This window comes from Phyllosticta citribraziliensis (assembly GCF_038025025.1).
Source record: "Phyllosticta citribraziliensis strain CPC 17464 chromosome Unknown J3D65scaffold_3, whole genome shotgun sequence".
In the NCBI taxonomy this organism is placed as follows: Eukaryota; Fungi; Ascomycota; class Dothideomycetes; order Botryosphaeriales; family Phyllostictaceae; genus Phyllosticta; species Phyllosticta citribraziliensis.
The window spans coordinates 1,999,477-2,018,201 of record NW_027117340.1 but is presented as its reverse complement, the minus strand read 5'-3'; the positions used below and the strand labels follow the sequence as shown (position 1 = coordinate 2,018,201).

The window sequence follows — 18,725 nt, the reverse complement described above, 5'->3', positions numbered from 1 at the left end:
TGGTCTGCAGAAAGGAGAACTCGTAGGTACGGTACTGTTGTTAGAGCTGAAGGATCCGTCACTCACCGCCGCTATCAGAAGTAGCGATTACTTACTGCCACTTCTGTACTTTGAGTAAGCATCCATCGCCTTGGGTGCACTCCGGGAGCTTTCATCAATCACCACAACCAAGGAATTGATTTTTTCTCCCACTATCCCCTGTGATACCACCTTGATGATGACTACCTGTCCAGCCAAAGTCCAGACTTCCAAAATTCAATGAGCTTTTACCCCTAAATCCCAATTTTGATCACCTCGAATCCCCTCTAGATGGACTTCGAGGAACCCTTCAGACCTCAAACCACCCAAAATATGCAGTATCCTCCCTGATAATCCTCCTGTCAATGCCCACGCTTGCTTCCTGGCATAATACCTAAAGATTGGCTATCGTGAGGAACTCCTGGTCGGCCTTCATATCGTCCCCACCGACCACGACGTTGAATCCCGGTACCATGCCGAACGGCTTACCCTTGGTTGGCGGAGCGTACTTGAAGGGACGGACCTCGCAGGCCTTGATGTCTTCAGGTGACAACCTCTTGACAACCCTCTCGCGCTCGTCGTCGCTGTCATTCGCATTGTTCTTCTTTCTCCTCTTCCTTTTCCTGCCGTTGTCACCAACGAATGCTCCTTCATCGTCAAAATCGTCAAGATCGTCCTCGCCCTCGTTGGTCGTGAACGTTTCGCCGAACCGATCCATCTCCATGCGCCGCCGATTGTGCATCTCCCTTTCCCTGAAGCGATTGTAATGCACCTTGAATTCAAGAAGTCGATCCTCCCATGGGATCAGGCAGACGCGTTTGAACGCTGCACGGAACATCTGGTAACAGTCGTCGAAGTCAGCACCAGGGTTGACCAGGATCTTTTTTTCCTCGGCTCCGTTGGGCCCGTTGTAGGCAATGTGGACGGCATGGAATTTGATCGGTGCAGAGTCGCTTTCGTAGAGAGAGAGCTCAATGCGCTCGGATGTGTTGGCGAGGACGTTGACGCGCGTTAGCGTAACGTTGTACGGGAAGCCCGTCTGGTCGACGTAAACGTGGTAGTTATCTGAGGGAGAAGCAGATGAAAGGTTAGAGCGGATCTTTCGATTGAGCACTTCGGCGCGTTGAGCAGCGGCGGCAGCGCGGAATGCTTCCAGTTTGCGGACAGCAGAATCGAGGGGTCGAGTAGGGGAAGAGGAGCGTGAGGGCGAGGGCGTTTTGGGCCTCGATTCGCGTGATAGCGATTCGTCGTCCGAGGTGCGCTCTGGTAGAGTTTCCGTCGTTGGATTGCTCTTCTGTCCAGTCTTGCCTGCACCTCTGCCTCTGCCTCTGCCTGCGCCTCTGCCTCTTGTTCTCCCTCCTCCCCGGCCTCTGCCCCGGGTTTTGCTCGTTCCGCTGTCCTTGTCCATCTCTTCGCCTGCTGACGACTCTTCAGACGTAGACTCTTCAGACGTACCGGATTGGAGGTCACGCTTGGCTGCTGCTGCGCCCTTCTCGAAGGCTTTCACTGTGATGTATTAGTAACAACGCCAAAACTTGAACCGAGATGAAATCAACAAAGGTAGGTAGACATACCTTCCTCGCTCTTCTCCTCCTCCTCCTTCTTTCTGGTGCTCTTGGTGATCTTTCCCGCTTTTTCGACGGTCGTCCATAGGTACTTCTTTGGAGCATAGGGCCACTGCTTTGCCAAGCTGTCATCAAGCCAGTCCCACGTCACAATGTGGATATTGCCTCTGGTCTTTGCGTCTTTGACTGCCCAAAATGTAAGTACCTTGATGTGTGCCACAGATTTGTCAAAGAACAGAGGTGAGAATGGCGGGGGGAGACAGCACAAAGTGAACTCACCAAATGGATTTTCATCCTTCCAGTGAGCCTCATCCGCAATCAGATGGGTGACCTCGTCGTTGATGACAGTCGACCACTTGCCACCGTTGTTTTCAACCCATCTCTTCATTGCGCAAGGGCTCCGATCTTTGCCAAACCCGCCGCTGGCGGCGATGACGAGACCTTTGAGAGGGTTCCTCATGCTGTTGAGGTCCAGATCACAGTGAAGCTCGATGAGTTGGGAAGATGTTGTGTGGCGAATGGAGTGGAGTGCTTGGGAGAGGGAGCGGAGGGTGAGTGGAGGGGAGTTTATACTGATGGCGCCCTAGTGCGGTGATGGGAGGGAAGGAGCGTCTGAGAGGAAGCAGCGACCGAGGCTGGATGAGTTGGGAAGACCTTATGTGGAGGATGGAGTGGAGTGTTTGTGAGAGGAAGAGAAGGCCGGGTGTGGTGGATTTTATACTGACAGCGCCTGGGTCGGTGGTGCGGTGGTGAGAGAGAAAGAGTGCTCGAGAGGAAGCAACGGCCGCCCGGGGCTGGTATTGCACGTGTTGCAGCTCGATGGAAGCGTTCAAGACCAGACGAAGTGAATTTATATGTGGTGGATCGATGGGAGCATTCATGGGTTTGCCTACGCGTGGCATGGTAGGAAGCATTCATACTGCTCCTCGGGCCTGCTCGTTGAAGCGTTGCGGGAGCATTCATGGGTTTGCCCCCAGGTGGCATGGTAGGAAACATTCGTGCTGCTCCTTGAGTCTGTTCTTTGAAGCGTTGCGGGAGCATGCGTGCACCTCCTCACCGGCTCTGGTCCTGTCCACGTGTGGCGGGAAGCATTCATTCTACCCTCCGAGTCTGTCTGTTCTTCAATACGCTCGTGGCGGGAAGCATTCACATTGCTCCCCGGCGGGTCTGCTCTTGGCCGCGCGTGGGAGGAAGTATGCATGCTCTAACCCACGCGTAGCATGGCGGGAAGAACTCAACTTTATCCTCAAGAATCTATTCTCCGATGCGCAAATGGCAGGAAGCACTCATGCTCATCCTCGAGTCTGGTCTTCGATACACACGTGGTAGAAGCATTCATGGCACTGCCTCTCGGCGGGTCTGTTCAGGAAGTAGTATACGCGTAAATCCCCAGCCTCAAGTCATTGGGGCTACTAGCAGGAAAGAAGCGTAGTTCAACTACTTTTACGACTTGTTTTTCATCTCGCGAAGGATCGCCATCACATCAACAGGATCAGTCTTTCCGACCTTTTGTTGAATCTCGGGGTCAGTCACCCTCATGAAAACGTTGTGTTGCTGGAGACTGTCAGCTGTGTTATCCTTCCGATTAGTATCCATTCTCACCTTTTCATCTCCAATCGTGAATTTGCCTTGAGTCTCCTTGTTCTGCTGCGCGAAGGTGTCGAGCTTCTGTACGGCAGAATTCTGCAGAACCTTCTTGCCAAATGCCACATTTCCTCTTGTGTATTCGTGTCCAGGGTACACCTTCGTATCATCTGGAAGTGCGGCCAGCGTCTCGTTCAAGGCCTTGTGCATCTCCGCAGCAGTGCCCTCGAAGAAGCGTCCACATCCACCAATGAAGAGTGTGTCTCCTGTGAAGACAACCTTTTCGCTTCCATCCTCAAAGAAGTAGCAGATGCTGTCCTGTGTATGGCAAGGAGTGTGGAGAGCGGTAACCGTAATGCCATCGCCAATCTTGAAGGTCTCCTTGTGGCCTGGAGTATGTGTCTTGTGCGCACAGTCCTTGCCGCCTACAATCGGAAGCTTGAAGTGCTTGAGAATCTCTCCATTACCACCGGCATGGTCATGGTGGTGATGCGTGTTGATGATTTTGGAAAGCTTGATTGCGCCGCTTTCGGTTTGGTCCTTCAGGACAGGAAGAACTCTGAATACTCGTCAGTGCTGGAAACCCCTCTGGATCAAATAGATGCTTACTCTGGGGGATTTGCGGGGTCAATGATGACAGCTTCTTTCGTCTTGTCGTCGGAAATGAGGTAGGCATAGTTATTGCCCGTCCCCTCCCCTGGCCAAGAATCAGTTCGAGCACCTTGGTGGCCTGTAAATCTGGGGCCAACCTACACATCGGGATCGACTGGACATGCATGGTTCGGGCAAACGGAGTCTAATCTTTGGTCAGCCCGAGCTTGCTTGCGCCATTGGAATTGAAAGTGCCAGTACCCTAGAACTGATACGGGAGGCTGCTTGAATAGAAGTTCTTTTGGCAATTGAGGCGAGGAAGTTCATGAGGAGAATCGCGGCAGTGGTTGAGATGGTGCAGGACGAGACTGGTGCGGGGAGCTGGCGGGAAATCGGATCGGTCACCGAAAAGGAAAGACGTCATACGGGGTTAAGAGTTAAAGCCGCTCACACGTGACACAAAAAGTTCAATTCAAGTCGGGTCGCTTCCAATTGGTCGACCACACAGCTACAGCTCCTCTACTCGTCGCCAAACACCATCGCCAAACCACGACGCCATGTCGAGCCCCGCATTGAGTCTGCCAGGCCAGTCGCTTGGTCCTGCCGACAAATATGCCCCCGGACCAGGAACACACATCCACGGCTCCGGTCTCTACGCGTCGCTTCTAGGCCCGGTCTCCGAAACCAAGCCTCTCAAGCGCGCCGCCAACGCCAGCAACAACACGAACCTGCCTTCGCTGTCTGTCGCGCGCCCCTCTGATTCCTCCAAGTCATCTCTTGCCGGTGCGGGAGCTGCAAATGTACTCCCAGAGGTTGATTCAGTCGTCCTGGCGCGCGTGACACGACTTACGCCTAGACAAGCAACAGTAGAGATACTGGTTGTTGGGGAGACGGTCTGTCGTGATGGCTTTCAGGGAATCATCAGGAAGGACGACATCAGGGCAACAGAGAAGGACCGCGTGAAGGTGGGGGAGTGCTTCCGCGTTGGAGACATCGTGCGTGGTATTGTGGTAAGTCGCAGGCCCTTCCCTATGAGTACTTAGCCACTGAACATTGGAACAGATTTCACTCGGCGACCAGTCCAATTACTACCTCTCTACCGCATCAAACGAGTACGGCGTCATCATGGCGAAGAGTGAAGCCGAAAATCAGATGTATCCGATCAGCTGGAAAGAATTCAGGGATCCAAGGACGGGCTTGACCGAGAGCCGGAAAGTAGCCAAACCATTCTGAAAACCCCAGCTGGATAGCTACGGCATACACTGAGATACCCGCCCCAATCCGCTGGTCCAGGATGGCCGGGGCAGCGCTCAGCTGCAGCGCCAATCTTTAGGGCAACTGAATGCTGTCCCAAGTCGCCAACCCCAAGAGAGCCACGGCCGGCGAGACGGACGCAAGTGGACCCCGAAATTCCTGGGCTGAAAAGCTTCAGCGAGTGGTGCTGGGAAAAGGAGAGTCGGGGCAACTTCGAGGGATTGAAAACGGCCGCATTGCAGTCCCCGACAAGGGACACGAGGGTTTGGACGTTTGGACTCCTCCACAGCTCAGCTCTAGACTGAATGCACAGGCAGCCGGGTCAGTCAGTGACCTATGGCAGGCACACAATACAACAGGATTATGATTCTGTGCATAAAACACACCAGGAGTCAAATCCTTCCAGTGAGCATTTCTGTTTGACTGGCATTTGTCGAGATTGAGCGCGCAAGGAATGCGGGTCTGAATTCAAGTACAATGCCGGAGAAGCTACAAATCATTTGCGGGGAGTCCAGCCTGCATTGCATGATGTCTTTCACTTTGAGGTATTTGATGTATCGTAGAAAAAGCAGATGTCTTGGGTGAGGTGTAATTCTATCGGAATCTTCGAGGCTTTGTACACGGCTCAAAACGGACAGAAACGAAATCATCTTTTCCGGACCCTATCCGCGACTAGCCTACTCAGAGTCGGCGTACAAGGCACGGCCCTCCTTCGAGTTCAGGAATTCGTTCCTAAAGCGGACGAGTCGGTTAGCCAACAACGCTCCACGATGTGGCCTGGTCTGAGCCAAGGGTTCTATGCTCACCTCTCAATTGCCCAGTGCATGAGGAAGTATCCACCAACCATCGAAGGAGCCCAGAAGAGAATCTGCTGCCTGGTACGGCGGAAGGTGTTGAAGATGGCGTTGTGGAACGCACCACCGAGGGCCCGCTGACGGTTCATGGAGAGACCGTACGAGCTGACGCCCTTCTGGGCAGGGGAGCCTGAGGACTTGCGTCAGCCATTGACAGGCCCAGAAGGTTGAGTGTTGCGAGTTCGGCGCAAGGAGAAGAAGTCGAGCGGACGTGGATATCGGACACTCGAGAGTGCATGGAGGGTTAGAATCGCATACCAAAGTCACCCCATCCTCCCATGTACCTATGACGCGCAGCGTGTTAGCTCTTCCGGATGAAACTGGTGGCATGCGCGGCATTTTCAAAGCGCAGCTTGGAGGCGAGGAGGACGTACTGGCCAGGCAATCTTTCACCGCCACCCATTGTGTCGAAGCCGAGACGTGTAGTTTGAAGAGGTTTGGGAGAAGGTTGAGGTTGGTTGTTGCTGGCGACACAGCAGGGCGAGGGAGAGAGGTTGGGTTCGGATGTCTTCTGCAATGTTCAAGTCCAGGTCCACCGAATCGCAGCGCGGATGAAGCAATCCAGTCTTGGCGTCACGTGGCCGTCGGCGCGCGCGATCTCCGCGAAGAGATGTCGGTACTGGACATGGACGAAGCTTCCATCTACGCATCACCTCACGCCTCCACGCCTCCACGCCGCCGCTGCTCTCCAACCACATCCCCGCAACCCGCCGCAACATCCGCAACAATGGAGGCTCTGATGCAGCGAGCCTACAAGTGGGCCATTCCCGGCTTCGTTGCACTCTCTGTTGCCCAAGCTTCCATCTACGACGTCCGAGGCGGCACCCGCGCAGTCATCTTCGACAGGTTCCAGGGTGTGAAAGAGACGGTGGTCAATGAGGGCACACACTTCCTCATCCCATGGGTGCAAAGATCTATCGTCTACGATGTGCGCACAAAGCCAAGGAATATCTCCACCACAACTGGTAGCAAGGACCTGCAGATGGTGAGCTTGACGCTCAGAGTGCTGCACAGGCCTGAAGTTCGGATGTTGCCCAGAATCTACCAGGTACGATCTTGTCACGCGAAGCAATATGCAAATCCAATCTCAAGTGGGCTTGGATACTCTCGGACTCATTCGCTGACAATGCAACATTAGAGCCTTGGCACAGACTACGACGAGCGTGTTCTTCCCTCGATTGGCAACGAAGTTCTGAAGGCCATCGTCGCCCAATTCGATGCCGCCGAGCTCATCACTCAACGTGAGGCCGTTTCCAACCGCATCCGCACCGAGCTGCTCAAGCGCGCCCAAGAATTCCACATCGCTCTCGAGGATGTATCCATCACGCACATGACCTTTGGCAAGGAGTTCACCAAGGCTGTAGAAGAGAAGCAGATTGCGCAGCAAGAGGCGGAGCGCGCACGTTTCGTCGTCGAAAAGGCAGAGCAAGAAAGGCAGGCCAACGTCATCCGCGCTGAGGGTGAAGCCGAGGCCGCTGAAACCATCAGCAAGGCAGTCGCCAAGTCAGGAGACGGTCTGCTCCAGATCAGAAGAATTGAGACTCAAAAGGAGATTGCGACCATGCTGTCCAAGAACCCATCGGTCACATACCTGCCGGGTGGCAAGACGGCTGAGGGAGGACACACTGGAGGCAACTTCCTGCTGCCTTTGAAGGGATAAGATACCAGGGATCAGAGATGAAGCAAAAGTAAGGTGGCATGGTGATGTGAGTTTTGGCGCGCATACTCATTTATGGCCTGGTTTTGTGTAATGGGAACAAATTCTCCTCTTCAATGAAGAAACAAGCTGTCAACTTGCTAGTGGTCGCAGAAATCTTGGAGAGTATCTGACGTGTTCACGTCGAGCGACTCGCCATGGACTTCGGCGGCATAGCCCAGGGCATTACCTCTGCCGAGCCATGGTTACGTCCAGTCCTCACTGCCGACTGTGGACACTAGCGTGACGTCACAGTTGCAGCAATGGAAGATACAACCTCAGGAACCTCAATCTACCCTCTTGCAATCAGTCCACAGACGGTCTTCTCGGTCCTGGCTGAATTTCCAGATCGCGGACCTGACTGTTCACTCCATTACTGCTACTGATACGCCAACCTTGTCCTAAACATGAAGCTTACGGGTAGCTGCTGCTGCCGCGGCATCACTTACGAAATGAAATCTACCTCCAACCTGCCGATGACACAAGGACATTGCTCTGCCACTGCAAGGTCTACAAAGTCAGTCTTATGGTTCCGTCGCCTATGAGCCATGTCCGTGTCTAACTTGCCCATGGAAAGCTTTCGGCGCCAACTACAGCCTGAGGCCAAAATCCCGCGCGAGGCCTTCAAATTCACCCAGGGTAAGCCCAAGGAGCACGCAGCCGACAACGACTCTGGAACGGCCATCTACCGCGGGTACTGCGACACGTGCGGTAGCTTCATTCTGGAGTACGGAGTACGTCCTAACCGCGCCTCAGCCTTGGCCGTCGCCCAAAGTATCTTTCCGTATGCGCGAGCACAGCTGACCAGCACCCCGCTTGTGGGGGCCACTTGACATAGGATGCGGCAAAGTCCTACTCGTGCTAGGTGTGCGTGGGGAGCTTAGTCGACCCGGAGGCGCTGCCGCCAAAGGGCGAGTTCTTCTGCAAGAACAGGGCGAATCGGATGCCACAGATGCCAGGTCAGTTGCTGTCGACTTTTACTAGGGGCATCGAAGTCGATACTGTCGTGAGGATTTGAGGATGCGAGCGAAGTAGTTGATGAGTGATTGCCTAAGCTGACGTGTATTTCTTCTACAGATACCTTTCAAAAGGTGGAAGTCCAGGAGTGATGAATCGGGGGGCCTTGGATGAGCGACAAAAGCTGGCATAGGGAGTGCGTCTGCGAAACTTGAAATCCATTTCTATGTGGGAGACTTGCAATTATACGAGATTACTGTTGCTTGCTGATATATGTTCCACTTGCGTTCGATCTGACTTCAAACCTTCTGTTCGTCTCCGTACGTCTTCACAACCCAAGCACAGAACTCCTCCCATGAATCCCTCCAATACTTCAAGCCCTGTTCAACCTGCTCTGGAGCCAGACAGCTGTACTGCAGACTCCACTCCGCAAGTTGTCGCCATCCGTGAATGCTCATGGTAGGATCACCGACCATGACTTGGTAGAATTCGTGCGACATGTTGGCTCTGAGCACGCTGTTAGAAATTTTCTCTTTTCAAGTCGAGTGTCAGGTAAGGATACTTACTGGAACAGTGCCGGATTGTCCGCATTGATGGTACACGGGATGCCCGCAGCCAGAATCTCCGGGAATGGGTGCTGCTTGACGTTCTGACACAGACCAAGCATCTCGTTGGACACGGGGCAGAGCTCGACGCAAATATCGTTTGCCTTGAACTGGTCGACGAATTCGCGGGGATGCTTCAGCAGCGAAAACCCGTGGCCGACGCGCTTGGAGTTAAGTAACACGGCTTCGTACAAGTTGGAGCAGTTGGGGTCGTTTGACGCAGAGCCGCCCGTGTCGAGCAGCGTTTCGCCCGCGTGGAACATGAACGGAATGCTGAGTCCCTTCTTCTTGCACACTGACATGAAGGCACGGAGCTCTTCGGCGTAGAAGCCAATGTGGTTGGGTCGGTCTTCCGCTCCCACGAGGTCGAATCCTGCTCAAGTCAGATTCTGATATACTCCAAGGCATCGCCAGCGCTTACCGCATATGAGATCGGGAAAATGTTCCTTGAGCGCGATGCAGTCCGCCAGCTCGCTCCGCATACGTTCCTTGGGAATAGACCGAGGCGTGCAGTAAATAATCTTGAGTCCAAAGGGGAATTTGGAGATATCAGTCTCCCCCAATTGCACCTTGAACGCATCAATCTCTTCGGTCACGATTTCCATTTGCCGCTTCAAGTCGATTTTGCCGAGGCCATCGTCGGTTGGCAAGGATTTGTCCAGAAGCATTGGGCGCAGCTCGGCGTACATGACTTTGTTCTTGACCATGTTGAGCATGGCAAGGCGGACATATTCACGGTAGGCGGACTCGTAGTTCAAAAGGCCTTTGAAGCAGCGGGTGGCTTGGTTGAATCGAGCCCAGATACTATCATGAAAGTAAGTTGGTTGGCTCCACGGAGGTTTGCAACATGCACATACCCATTCAGCGTCTGCTTTGTGCCGTAAACTTCTTCCTCGCCCAACACCATTTTCCCCCACACCCATGATTCCGCATCTACGTCTCCGAGGTTTACAGGGCGTTTATCCAGAAACTTGGTCTGAAATGCTTTCCATTTCATCCAAGGATTAGTTCCAGGCGACTTCCAATCTGGATTATAGTCGCTAGAGAAAGGGTCCGCTTCTGGATGGTCTGTGGGAAGCACAGTGAATACCATTTCTGTTTCCAAATAGTCCAAGGGCTCTAACAAAGGCCGTGTAGCCCTGACGAACATGGTATCCATGTCGCGAGCTCTTTTGAGTAAATCACTCACGTCGAGTTCCGCGTTAAAGTGGGCATGCAAGTGGGCCCCCTTTGGCAAATGCTTTACTATGTCAAAGAGCTTGCTTTCTTCAATCCTCGACTTGTTGGTCAAGAACTGACCGCCCATGTCTCTTGCTGTCGGGCCTGGGACTGCTTCCGATGGGACGTTGCCGAAAAGATTGATTCGTTCATCTTCTCGAATTCGCCGCACTATGCCGGCGGCCTTCAGCTCTACTTCGGAAGCAGTCGTCTTGGCTTTGTAGTCCCAACACCTGGGCTCCAGATTCCTCAAGAGCTCTCCACGTGAGTTTTCATACTGTTGGACGGATTCTTGGAGCTTGGGGTCCTTGAAGCATTGCTGGAAAGCATCCTGGTTCTCCTTGACCACTTCCTGCCAGTCCCGTTTTCCAGAATTACTGAATGGCGGCTTGAAAGTGGAATTGGGGCCTCCGTTGGTGGTTGCATCCATTTGCGCTGATTTGCTGGCCTTTGCCGCCTCTTCACTCGCAGCGTTCTCCCTCTTTCGCTTTGCCGATGGATTGCGCATCAAAAGTCGATGAGACAGCGATTTCGTCTCTTTCTCACTTGTGGTTGTTCGGTTGTCGTTCTTCTTGAGCCTTGAATGTCATTAGCTCTTTGTTTGTTGCTGTCAGCCTTGTGCGACTGGAACAAGACGAAAGCAGTTGCTGCATTACGTGCGGTGAGACAAACCTGGCCGGCAGAATTGCATCAAACAGTTTCTTTGGAGATTCAACCATACTTTGTATAAAATTCGCACGTGATATAGTTGAAGATGATCTTCGTCCAAGCCTCTTGGCCTTTCCTTCTGTCCAAATGTTTGTTGTCGTATCGATAGCTAAGAAGTCTTGCAATGCATCAAACGAGCGTGCAAGGCGAAGATCTGTTTCTGGCGATCGAAAAGCGGGTTCCAGTCTCGGCTGTTGTCAATGAGGTCAACGTCGGCTCGGGGTGAGTTTCTTCTTCCCAAGGACAAAGCGCTCTTTGTATGCGGAGTTTCGACTGTGGCTGTCAGCCTGAGGAGGCTGGAGTCAGCCTCACATTAAGACAATTTCCGATAACGATTCGCGCGCGCGAAGACAGCGACACCAACCATGTTGGACTGCTGCGCCCCTTTTCGTACCCCGCGCCGTTGTACGCGTACGTTGAGAGAATTGCGATGAACATGACTTTGGTACACAAAATACAGCAAGTTTACAAGATGTTTGAAATGGATAATGAAGAGTGAGACGAAAAGGGTATACTTAACGATTCAGGGGGCTAACTTTGTGCGCGAATGATTCACAACGTCGCATAATGTACTCGGGCTTCATCTTGCGAAGGAAGGGAAGGCGAAGGCGATAAATTGGAACGAAACTCAGGTGGCGGTGAACTCACAGTGTATCATCGACCAGTAATGTGTATGAAGAGCTTTGGTGCCGTGGTTGGTGCCCCCACTCCGAAAGTTGTGTTGTGAGGTTGGTGGGAAGACCGCCTCTTGTCCTTTGCGCTGGCAACAGTGCGTCGATCCGCAAGCGCGAACGTCCTCGCCGCAAAGACACAACTGGCGCTTAGACAAATGTGAGAACAACGGCTCTGAGCATTTGCTGTTTTCTCGATTGCACAGCCGCTGTTATGTACCCACTTCATGTCCAGGAGTTCTTTTGGTCAGAGAGGCAAGAGGAAGCGCTCACGCCTTGGGGGCTCTGAGCCTTCTCGACACAAGCCCCTCACCGCCAACCAACCCATGTCCTGTGCAAGGCTGACAACTTTGGTGTTATGTGGGGGCCGCAATGGCCTTGAGGACCAATGCGATTAACAAAATTCAGCCTTGTCTCCTCCAAATGTCTGGCTCCTCTAACTTCCGAAGTCCTATACGCCGAGAGGCTGAACACCAAATAATCCTTCGTTCGCAAGCATCGCCTATTAGTGTCGTGCAATCCTAACTTCATCGGGACTGACCTTGGAAAGAACCAAAAGAACCAACACCAATATCAACACTCGGAACATGTTGTCGTTGTTCAAGCGCGAGCAAGAGGGAAACGGGGACGCCCCGGGTTGGTTCAGCACAATCCAACACTTCGAAGACCTGGACCTGGATATTGTTGGCATTTTGGCCATTCTCGGCGAAGGTTCCGTTTTGTCCAACGCCCAAGTATCGACCTTGTCGAATTGGATCTTTCTCCCACGCCTACTTCCCGCTCCCCACGCGATGCTCCGCGTTTCTCGGCCGAACAGACTCGAAGCGGTCCAAGGACGAGTGACGGGAGTAGTCTCGGGAAACGACCGTAACGAGCTCAACCACATTGGCGACATTGTTCTGTAAGGATCCCGATCCAATCAAAAACTCTCACGCTGATTGCTCCAAGCGACACGGAATCCCTGAAGCCCTTCGATGTACGATGCGTCGAAATCGACCGTCATGACGAGGCTCCCGTTGTCAAGACGCATAATTTCAGTTACTTGACTTTCAACATTTGCCTGGGCTGCGCATTTTCCATTGCTTTATTGGTACTGTCCATCATATGGGAAGATGGTATGGGCCTTATCGCTACCGGCACACTCTCACTCCTTGCGACCGTCATTGGAATCGGAAACAAATGGACCCTGAAGCTTCCAAGGAGAAGGAACCCAGGAGGGACTGCACCGCGCGGCGATGTCGTCATTCGTCATCCACGGGGAAGCTTTCTCATCGTGAAATGCGAGGAAAATATTGCCCGAGAAATCTTCTTTGCTCCGGAAACCATCGAGTACTTGGTCTCAGACCTGCGAGTGTACCGCATCATTTCCCTCGTCGGCTCCTTCTTGCTCATGGTGGGTGTCATTTGCCTCGCCAACGCCAAAACGAAGACTCAGGTATCCGTTGCTGCGGCTTACTTGATTCTCAATGTCACGTACTGGCTGGTCGCTGCTTTGCCCTCTAGACTGCACTGGAACACGTCTGCATTCAGGGTCCGGAGACACAAAATCGAGACGAACGGGGAAACAACCGAGACTTGCAAGAACAACACCTTCACCCAGGCGCTCTGGACGGCCATCGCGGTCACCAAACGGACAGGGTGGGTCCAACTCGGCGAAGCTGCGCCGAAGACAAGAGTTTGGGATGAGTGGCTGCGCGAAGCCAGGGAAATGGTCGAGAACGTGGAGCTCAGGGGAACCCCGCAAGATACCACTTATTGCATTCCAAAATGGGACCCTCAAGACAGGCTCAACGCTCTCCTAGCGGACCCAAACCTTTCGGAAATCGAATCCATTTATGAAAAGGCCTGAATGACGGACGACGGACGACAGACGACTCTCAATCGAAAATATGATAGCGCGACGGTGGTCTCCACCATGTTGATGACGACAATCCCGATAGCTTCGACCTATGGACAAAATGCGTGTCAGGGAACGTAAAGATTGGTTAATACGAGAGGGAAATAATCTTACCATGTACAGCTCTTTGAACGGCGTTTGGAAAAGGCTCGGAAAGGATTGGCTTAATGATAGACCCGCAATGTATTTTATAACTCGTACAGCAAGCGAAGACAATGTGCAGAGCAACCAAGTCGGAACACGAAAGGTCAAGAAGAGCAGAATGTTTGATGCCGTGAAAGCTTTGCGAGAAGACGTCGTTTCTCGGGTGTGGAGCGAGGAAATGTATGAGCTGCTCGGCGCATTGAATCAAAGCAGCAGAATAGTAGAAAGACACGACCGAATGTGACCAGTCCATTATGGTCAGGGGGCGGCCCCAGAAGATCAAAACCGAATGATCACAACATTCAGCAACCACGGCAAGCTTCTGAGTAAAATTGGTGTTCTGTCCTCGTCCTTTGTTCATTGATTCCCACCAGTTTATGGCGGGGAAAATTGGCAAGTTCCACAATTGCCCAGCAACTGAACATTAAGGTATAATCCAGGAATCAGGCGAAGTTTATCAAATGCCCCTGGTTTCCATCCATAGGAGCTCCGCCATCTCAATTTTCTTCAGGGCCAGTTGGCAGAGCAAGAACTGCATTCAAGCGGTTGCATTGCTTCGCAAGCGGATCCTCCATCTTGCCATTTTCCAGGTCCTTCCTTCGCTGTGTATCCACGTTGTCCTGCTCCTGGCAATTTTGCAGAATCATTGGCCAAAGCTGGCCACAGCAGATCTCCTCGAGGAGCCCGTCAGGCGACTGGTGGCAGGCCGGGTCGGGGCATATTGGCCATATCATGGACATTCCGACCCATCTCAAAAAGTCGAAATCCATTGGAGGGTACTCAGGGGGCATCCTTCCAGGCCTGTTCCTTTAGGACCTTTGCGTTGACGACTTCTTTGAGCACAGTGTGCAAGCTTTGGTGGTCGCTCAGCAAGTCCAACTCCATATCTCCCTCAGCTTTTGTAGTGGTAGTAGTGCAGATGCGCTTTGCCACATCGTGCGCATTGTCCCATGCGTCCATATCGAAAGCGCCTTCACTCTCCGACACGAGCAGGTCTCCACGAGCTGAAAAGGCCAGGACGTGGGTCGAGGAAGCGGAAGTAAGCTGCTTGACTGAGGGCGATGTGACCGTTTGGCCTTCTGGTGTGATTGCGACTATAGCAGAAGAGAAAGTCGTGTTGAGCGGGATCGAGGCGGAGACAAGCGCGAGGATCGAAGCTTGGAGGAGGGCAGGCAGAATGGACAGAATCTAGAACCTTTAGCTGTCGTCGAGACCAGAAGTACTTCCAGTTTCATACCGAAGAGCGGGATTTATCGTCAGAAGCATCACCTTCGGGCACCTGAAGCACCTGTAGGGTCACTTGGATCAGAGTTCGCGGGTGGTTGCGGACCAAGATGACTTGGCGGAGTGTCGAGTGGATGAGGTTCTCGAGATGGCGCTCCTTTGGACCTAGAGCTCGTCAACTAGATGCACGATAGATGAGCTCGACTCTCAAATCTTACTTCCAACTCCAGAGGCAGGCCGGACATTGACCTCTATCGCTGCCTCCTCCGGCAACTCGTCTCTCCGAAGGACCTCGATGGGGCCATTGACCGCTCCAATCACGCTGTATCCATTCTGCGAAAAAGTGGCAGATCCGTCGGCACGGTGGAGATCCGAGAGGGTGGCATGAACGGGAGCCATGGTGTGGGCAGATGCGGATAGTGGAACGGAGTCGCAAAGATGTGGACCGCGAAGCTCCCCCAGAAACTTTGTCGGTGCCTGGAAACGCCGATGTTTGGCGCCGCCGCCAGCCCACTCACTGCACGCACGGAGCCGAGGTTGGCGGAACCATCAACATCATCGTCGAAAGCACACCCGCCGTCCGCCATTTCAACCTTCTTCCACGAACAACCCTTTTTCGAATACGTCTCGCGCACCGTCGGTACAGCAACTAGGCGGTCCTTCCAATGTCGAGTGCTCGGAGGCTTCAATCTCGCATGAAGCGTCTCTATGACGAGTCGCAAGCAGACTTGACAGACACGGATGCGCTCGAGTGCTTGGGTCCTCTGGACGACAGTGACCTGACGCGCTGGAGAGCAGTGATGAAGGGCTCCCCAGGAACTCCATACGAGCGTAGAGAACCCTCCTGACGCTTCTGCACACCCAAGCTAAATTGGTGCAGATGGTCGCTGGCTCCTTGATATCCAAGCCTCCCAAGACTACCCCTTCAGCCCTCCTCATGTTACGTTCCATACTCGAATATGCCATCCAAATGTGAAGTTCGAGACCGGGAAGATCTGCCTCGACATTTTGGACAGGAACGATGCATGGTCGCCTGCTTTCACCATATCCACGACCCTCACTTGTATACATCAACTGCTCAGCAATCCAGTATGGGACAGCCCGCTCAACATGGACCTAGCAGTTTTGCACAAGAACGACAAACTGGGCGCGGAGAGCGTGGTAAGATACTATTGTGATACAGAGCGATGGGAAGGAGAGGGCCTTCGATGAGTTCCGCCCCGCCAAACCTTTCGGCGTTTTTGGGAGACCATCGCCAATTCTCTCGGAGAAAATGATCCAACCATTTACAATAGCAAAGAGCGCGACTACGCCAAATGTATTGCGCTGTAAGAGAAGACGGCCAAGACCATTGCCAGACTTGCATAGAGAGGACTATCAGACCATCATTGCCATGTCTTTTTCTCAGCTACGCGCTCTGTAACGTAGGTGTTTGTGGACATTCGCGCGGCACCCCATTTCTACGTTTCTGCCAATGCCACGAGAATCTAAGAAACTGGAACGGGCATGCTCCTTACAACATTTCTAATGTGGTCCTTTGGAGTTTTTCAGCAACGAAGCTCCTTGTGGAAACTTGTCGCGCCTCCAACTCGAAGTGCATGAGCCGGGCGTTAAAGTCGCGCTCTCGATTGTTGACCGATGCCAGCGATTGGACCCACAAGATTCGGACTGCTGCATTTGATTGGTTCATATCAAAGAACCTGGGTTAATACGCCCCCTGCTCGTACATCTCGAGCACGCATAAGGCTGCGGGTTGTTGATTCGGTCCGAAGGTCTTATTGGCTGTCTTTTACAACTTCGGACATCTTTGCTTGTTGTCCTCACACATGCATGCAGGTTTAAATCGGCACGGCCCCTGATACTAAGTAGCCAAAGCCTGTAAGTTGACCAACACTTCCCTGCAAACCTTGAGGAGGCTTCATGCGCGAGTGCAGTCTTCACTGAATGAGTGGACTACTTGCGAGCAGAATCACAAAATCGAACATAAAGAGTCTGACGAAATCGATGCATGCTGCTTAAAGTTTTGGTTAATAGCAGCGCCGAGCACTGTTTTGAGTTTAACCGCACAAGTCTAATCCAACCTCACTTGATGGCTAAGGCAATGTAAGAAAAACCGCAAATGCGTCGACTGCATTTAAGTATCTTGTCTCCATGGTGGACTTTAGTGTGGCTGGCGGGCCGCAAATACTAACTATATTAGGAAGGAGAGCCCGATAGAAGCACTTCCATAAATGATCCCCTGCGGCTGAGAAGCAGGCACAACTAGCAGTTACTCAAAATAACATGTGCCAGCCTCAACTAGGGACTTTGAGGCTGCACATACGATCAGCCGCAGATATCTTCTTGCTTCCCGACCAGTTCTAAAGCGCTCTTCACACACCACCGCACTTGAACGCTCCCACCTCCACCACGGGAATCTTTCATAGACCACCGCACCTGAACGCTCCCACTTCCACCACGGTACCCTTTCCTAGACCACCGCACATGAACGCTCCTGTCCCTCCTCCACCACAGTTACCGAGATCACGCCATGGTTCACCCGAGCATGACGAATCAAAGACCCTTCCAAGACGACAACCAATCTAGGAAACGACAGAAGATTGGCTCAAACTACTCTCACGCCTCTCAGCAGTTCAACGCGTCCTCTGAATCTGGCATCACCATTATCCCTCCAACAAACGAGCACCAGCACACTGTCATCTTCCTGCACGACCATGGAACGACTCCCGCCGCCTTTGCGACAGCCTTCTTCGAAAACAGTGAGTCCACCGGCCAAAGCCTCGATGCGACCTTCCCAAACGTCAAATGGATCTTTCCGCCCTCGGTCCTCCGCGACACAACGCCCTCCGGCACGTCCATCCCGTCCTGGTTCGTCTACTGGAGCCTGGCCGAGCCGGAGCACCCTGCACAAGCCGACGCGCAGCGCAACGAAATGAGTCAGAATCTAGGGCCGCTGATGGACCTCATCGACAACGAAGTCGACGCCGTCGGTGGCGACCACGTCTGCCTGGTTGGCATGGGCCAGGGCTGCGCCATGGCGGCCATCGCCTTCTTGACCGGCTGGAACGACATTGGCTGCTTCGTTGGGCTCGCGGGCTGGCTGCCGTGCCAGACGCAAATGGAGGACATCGTCGCGAGGAGCGAGACCCATCCCGAGGCGCAGACGCGCATGCGTGCTTTCGTGCCGTCGGGCCGCGCGGGCATGCCACACTGGCTTGGAGCGCTGGGACGGCCCGTCTTGCTTCTCCACTGCAGAGACGACGCCATCGTGCCGGTTGCGAGGAGCGAGGGCTTGTGCAGGGTCATGCAGGATATGGGCATGGTTGTCCAGTGCCGCGGGTATGAGGTTGGTGGCCATGAGGGCGTCACTGAGTCGCATGCCATGGGCGAGTTTGTGCGCTTTCTGGACCATTGGATGATAGAAAGCAGGCCGTGACTTGGATTGGTCTGCGGCAAAACTCCACAATGGAGGATGAGGGGGATGCATCTCTGGGAGTCGGGATTGAAGCTCTCGAGCTTCGGAGTCATCATGGGATGGGATAACTTCAATGGGAATCACACATGCTCTTCACTGAACAAATGCCAGGATGAACATTGCATGACTGACTGAAGAAAAGGTTGATTCGTGTTGAATAGCTAGTCTGTTTCCACGTTTCCTGTCATTGAGACTAGGAAAAGGAGTACAGTACGCCCCTCGCCAGCCTCGCAGGCGAAACGAGGCGCGGAGCTTACGTCTATT

General features: G+C 53.2%; 11 protein-coding genes across 11 annotated transcripts; 6 read left to right on the top strand and 5 right to left on the bottom strand.

The window, feature by feature from the left end:
• Positions 1-337: 337 nt before the first annotated feature.
• J3D65DRAFT_267439 (uncharacterized protein) lies at positions 338-2,222 on the bottom strand. Its single transcript, XM_066794931.1, has 4 exons — positions 1,863-2,222; positions 1,593-1,769; positions 1,474-1,524; positions 338-1,083 (listed from the first exon to the last, which is right to left on the bottom strand). Exons 1-4 carry the CDS (start codon positions 2,041-2,043, stop codon positions 413-415), a joined length of 1,080 nt encoding a protein of 359 aa, XP_066658046.1. The 5' UTR covers positions 2,044-2,222; the 3' UTR covers positions 338-412.
• An 804-nt stretch (positions 2,223-3,026) lies between these two features.
• On the bottom strand, positions 3,027-3,945 carry J3D65DRAFT_665844 (beta-lactamase-like protein; the record flags this gene model as incomplete). The annotated part of the gene is made up of 4 exons (XM_066802869.1): positions 3,027-3,137; positions 3,186-3,726; positions 3,777-3,864; positions 3,921-3,945. The coding sequence occupies 4 exons, from the start codon at positions 3,943-3,945 to the stop codon at positions 3,027-3,029; spliced, it is 765 nt and encodes a 254-aa protein (XP_066658045.1).
• A 370-nt stretch (positions 3,946-4,315) lies between these two features.
• Positions 4,316-4,991, top strand: J3D65DRAFT_549336 (uncharacterized protein; the record flags this gene model as incomplete). Its single annotated transcript, XM_066796949.1, has 2 exons — positions 4,316-4,768; positions 4,821-4,991. The coding sequence occupies 2 exons, from the start codon at positions 4,316-4,318 to the stop codon at positions 4,989-4,991; spliced, it is 624 nt and encodes a 207-aa protein (XP_066658044.1).
• A 530-nt stretch (positions 4,992-5,521) lies between these two features.
• J3D65DRAFT_617526 (cytochrome b-c1 complex subunit 8) lies at positions 5,522-6,379 on the bottom strand. The gene is made up of 4 exons (XM_066799558.1): positions 6,241-6,379; positions 6,125-6,150; positions 5,819-5,996; positions 5,522-5,744 (listed from the first exon to the last, which is right to left on the bottom strand). Exons 1-4 carry the CDS (start codon positions 6,267-6,269, stop codon positions 5,690-5,692), a joined length of 288 nt encoding a protein of 95 aa, XP_066658043.1. The 5' UTR covers positions 6,270-6,379; the 3' UTR covers positions 5,522-5,689.
• A 214-nt stretch (positions 6,380-6,593) lies between these two features.
• On the top strand, positions 6,594-7,526 carry J3D65DRAFT_644826 (band 7 family-domain-containing protein; the record flags this gene model as incomplete). Its single annotated transcript, XM_066802177.1, has 2 exons — positions 6,594-6,914; positions 7,005-7,526. 2 exons carry the CDS (start codon positions 6,594-6,596, stop codon positions 7,524-7,526), a joined length of 843 nt encoding a protein of 280 aa, XP_066658042.1.
• A 605-nt stretch (positions 7,527-8,131) lies between these two features.
• On the top strand, positions 8,132-8,580 carry J3D65DRAFT_665840 (uncharacterized protein; the record flags this gene model as incomplete). The annotated part of the gene is made up of 2 exons (XM_066802868.1): positions 8,132-8,296; positions 8,428-8,580. 2 exons carry the CDS (start codon positions 8,132-8,134, stop codon positions 8,578-8,580), a joined length of 318 nt encoding a protein of 105 aa, XP_066658041.1.
• A 238-nt stretch (positions 8,581-8,818) lies between these two features.
• On the bottom strand, positions 8,819-10,772 carry J3D65DRAFT_665839 (uncharacterized protein; the record flags this gene model as incomplete). Its single annotated transcript, XM_066802867.1, has 4 exons — positions 8,819-9,026; positions 9,086-9,497; positions 9,546-9,928; positions 9,982-10,772. 4 exons carry the CDS (start codon positions 10,770-10,772, stop codon positions 8,819-8,821), a joined length of 1,794 nt encoding a protein of 597 aa, XP_066658040.1.
• A 1,116-nt stretch (positions 10,773-11,888) lies between these two features.
• Positions 11,889-14,032, top strand: J3D65DRAFT_617505 (uncharacterized protein). The gene is made up of 2 exons (XM_066799557.1): positions 11,889-12,622; positions 12,670-14,032. The coding sequence occupies exons 1-2, from the start codon at positions 12,309-12,311 to the stop codon at positions 13,568-13,570; spliced, it is 1,215 nt and encodes a 404-aa protein (XP_066658039.1). The 5' UTR covers positions 11,889-12,308; the 3' UTR covers positions 13,571-14,032.
• A 510-nt stretch (positions 14,033-14,542) lies between these two features.
• J3D65DRAFT_665837 (ribosomal protein S5 domain 2-type protein) lies at positions 14,543-15,385 on the bottom strand (the record flags this gene model as incomplete). Its single annotated transcript, XM_066802866.1, has 3 exons — positions 14,543-14,950; positions 15,000-15,151; positions 15,205-15,385. The coding sequence occupies 3 exons, from the start codon at positions 15,383-15,385 to the stop codon at positions 14,543-14,545; spliced, it is 741 nt and encodes a 246-aa protein (XP_066658038.1).
• Positions 15,386-15,651: 266 nt separating this feature from the next.
• On the top strand, positions 15,652-16,198 carry J3D65DRAFT_549449 (ubiquitin-conjugating enzyme E2 4; the record flags this gene model as incomplete). The annotated part of the gene is made up of 2 exons (XM_066796955.1): positions 15,652-15,817; positions 15,867-16,198. The coding sequence occupies 2 exons, from the start codon at positions 15,652-15,654 to the stop codon at positions 16,196-16,198; spliced, it is 498 nt and encodes a 165-aa protein (XP_066658037.1).
• An 871-nt stretch (positions 16,199-17,069) lies between these two features.
• Positions 17,070-18,579, top strand: J3D65DRAFT_617500 (Alpha/Beta hydrolase protein). The gene has a single exon (XM_066799556.1). It carries the CDS (start codon positions 17,517-17,519, stop codon positions 18,420-18,422), a length of 906 nt encoding a protein of 301 aa, XP_066658036.1. The 5' UTR covers positions 17,070-17,516; the 3' UTR covers positions 18,423-18,579.
• The last annotated feature ends 146 nt before the right edge of the window (positions 18,580-18,725 follow it).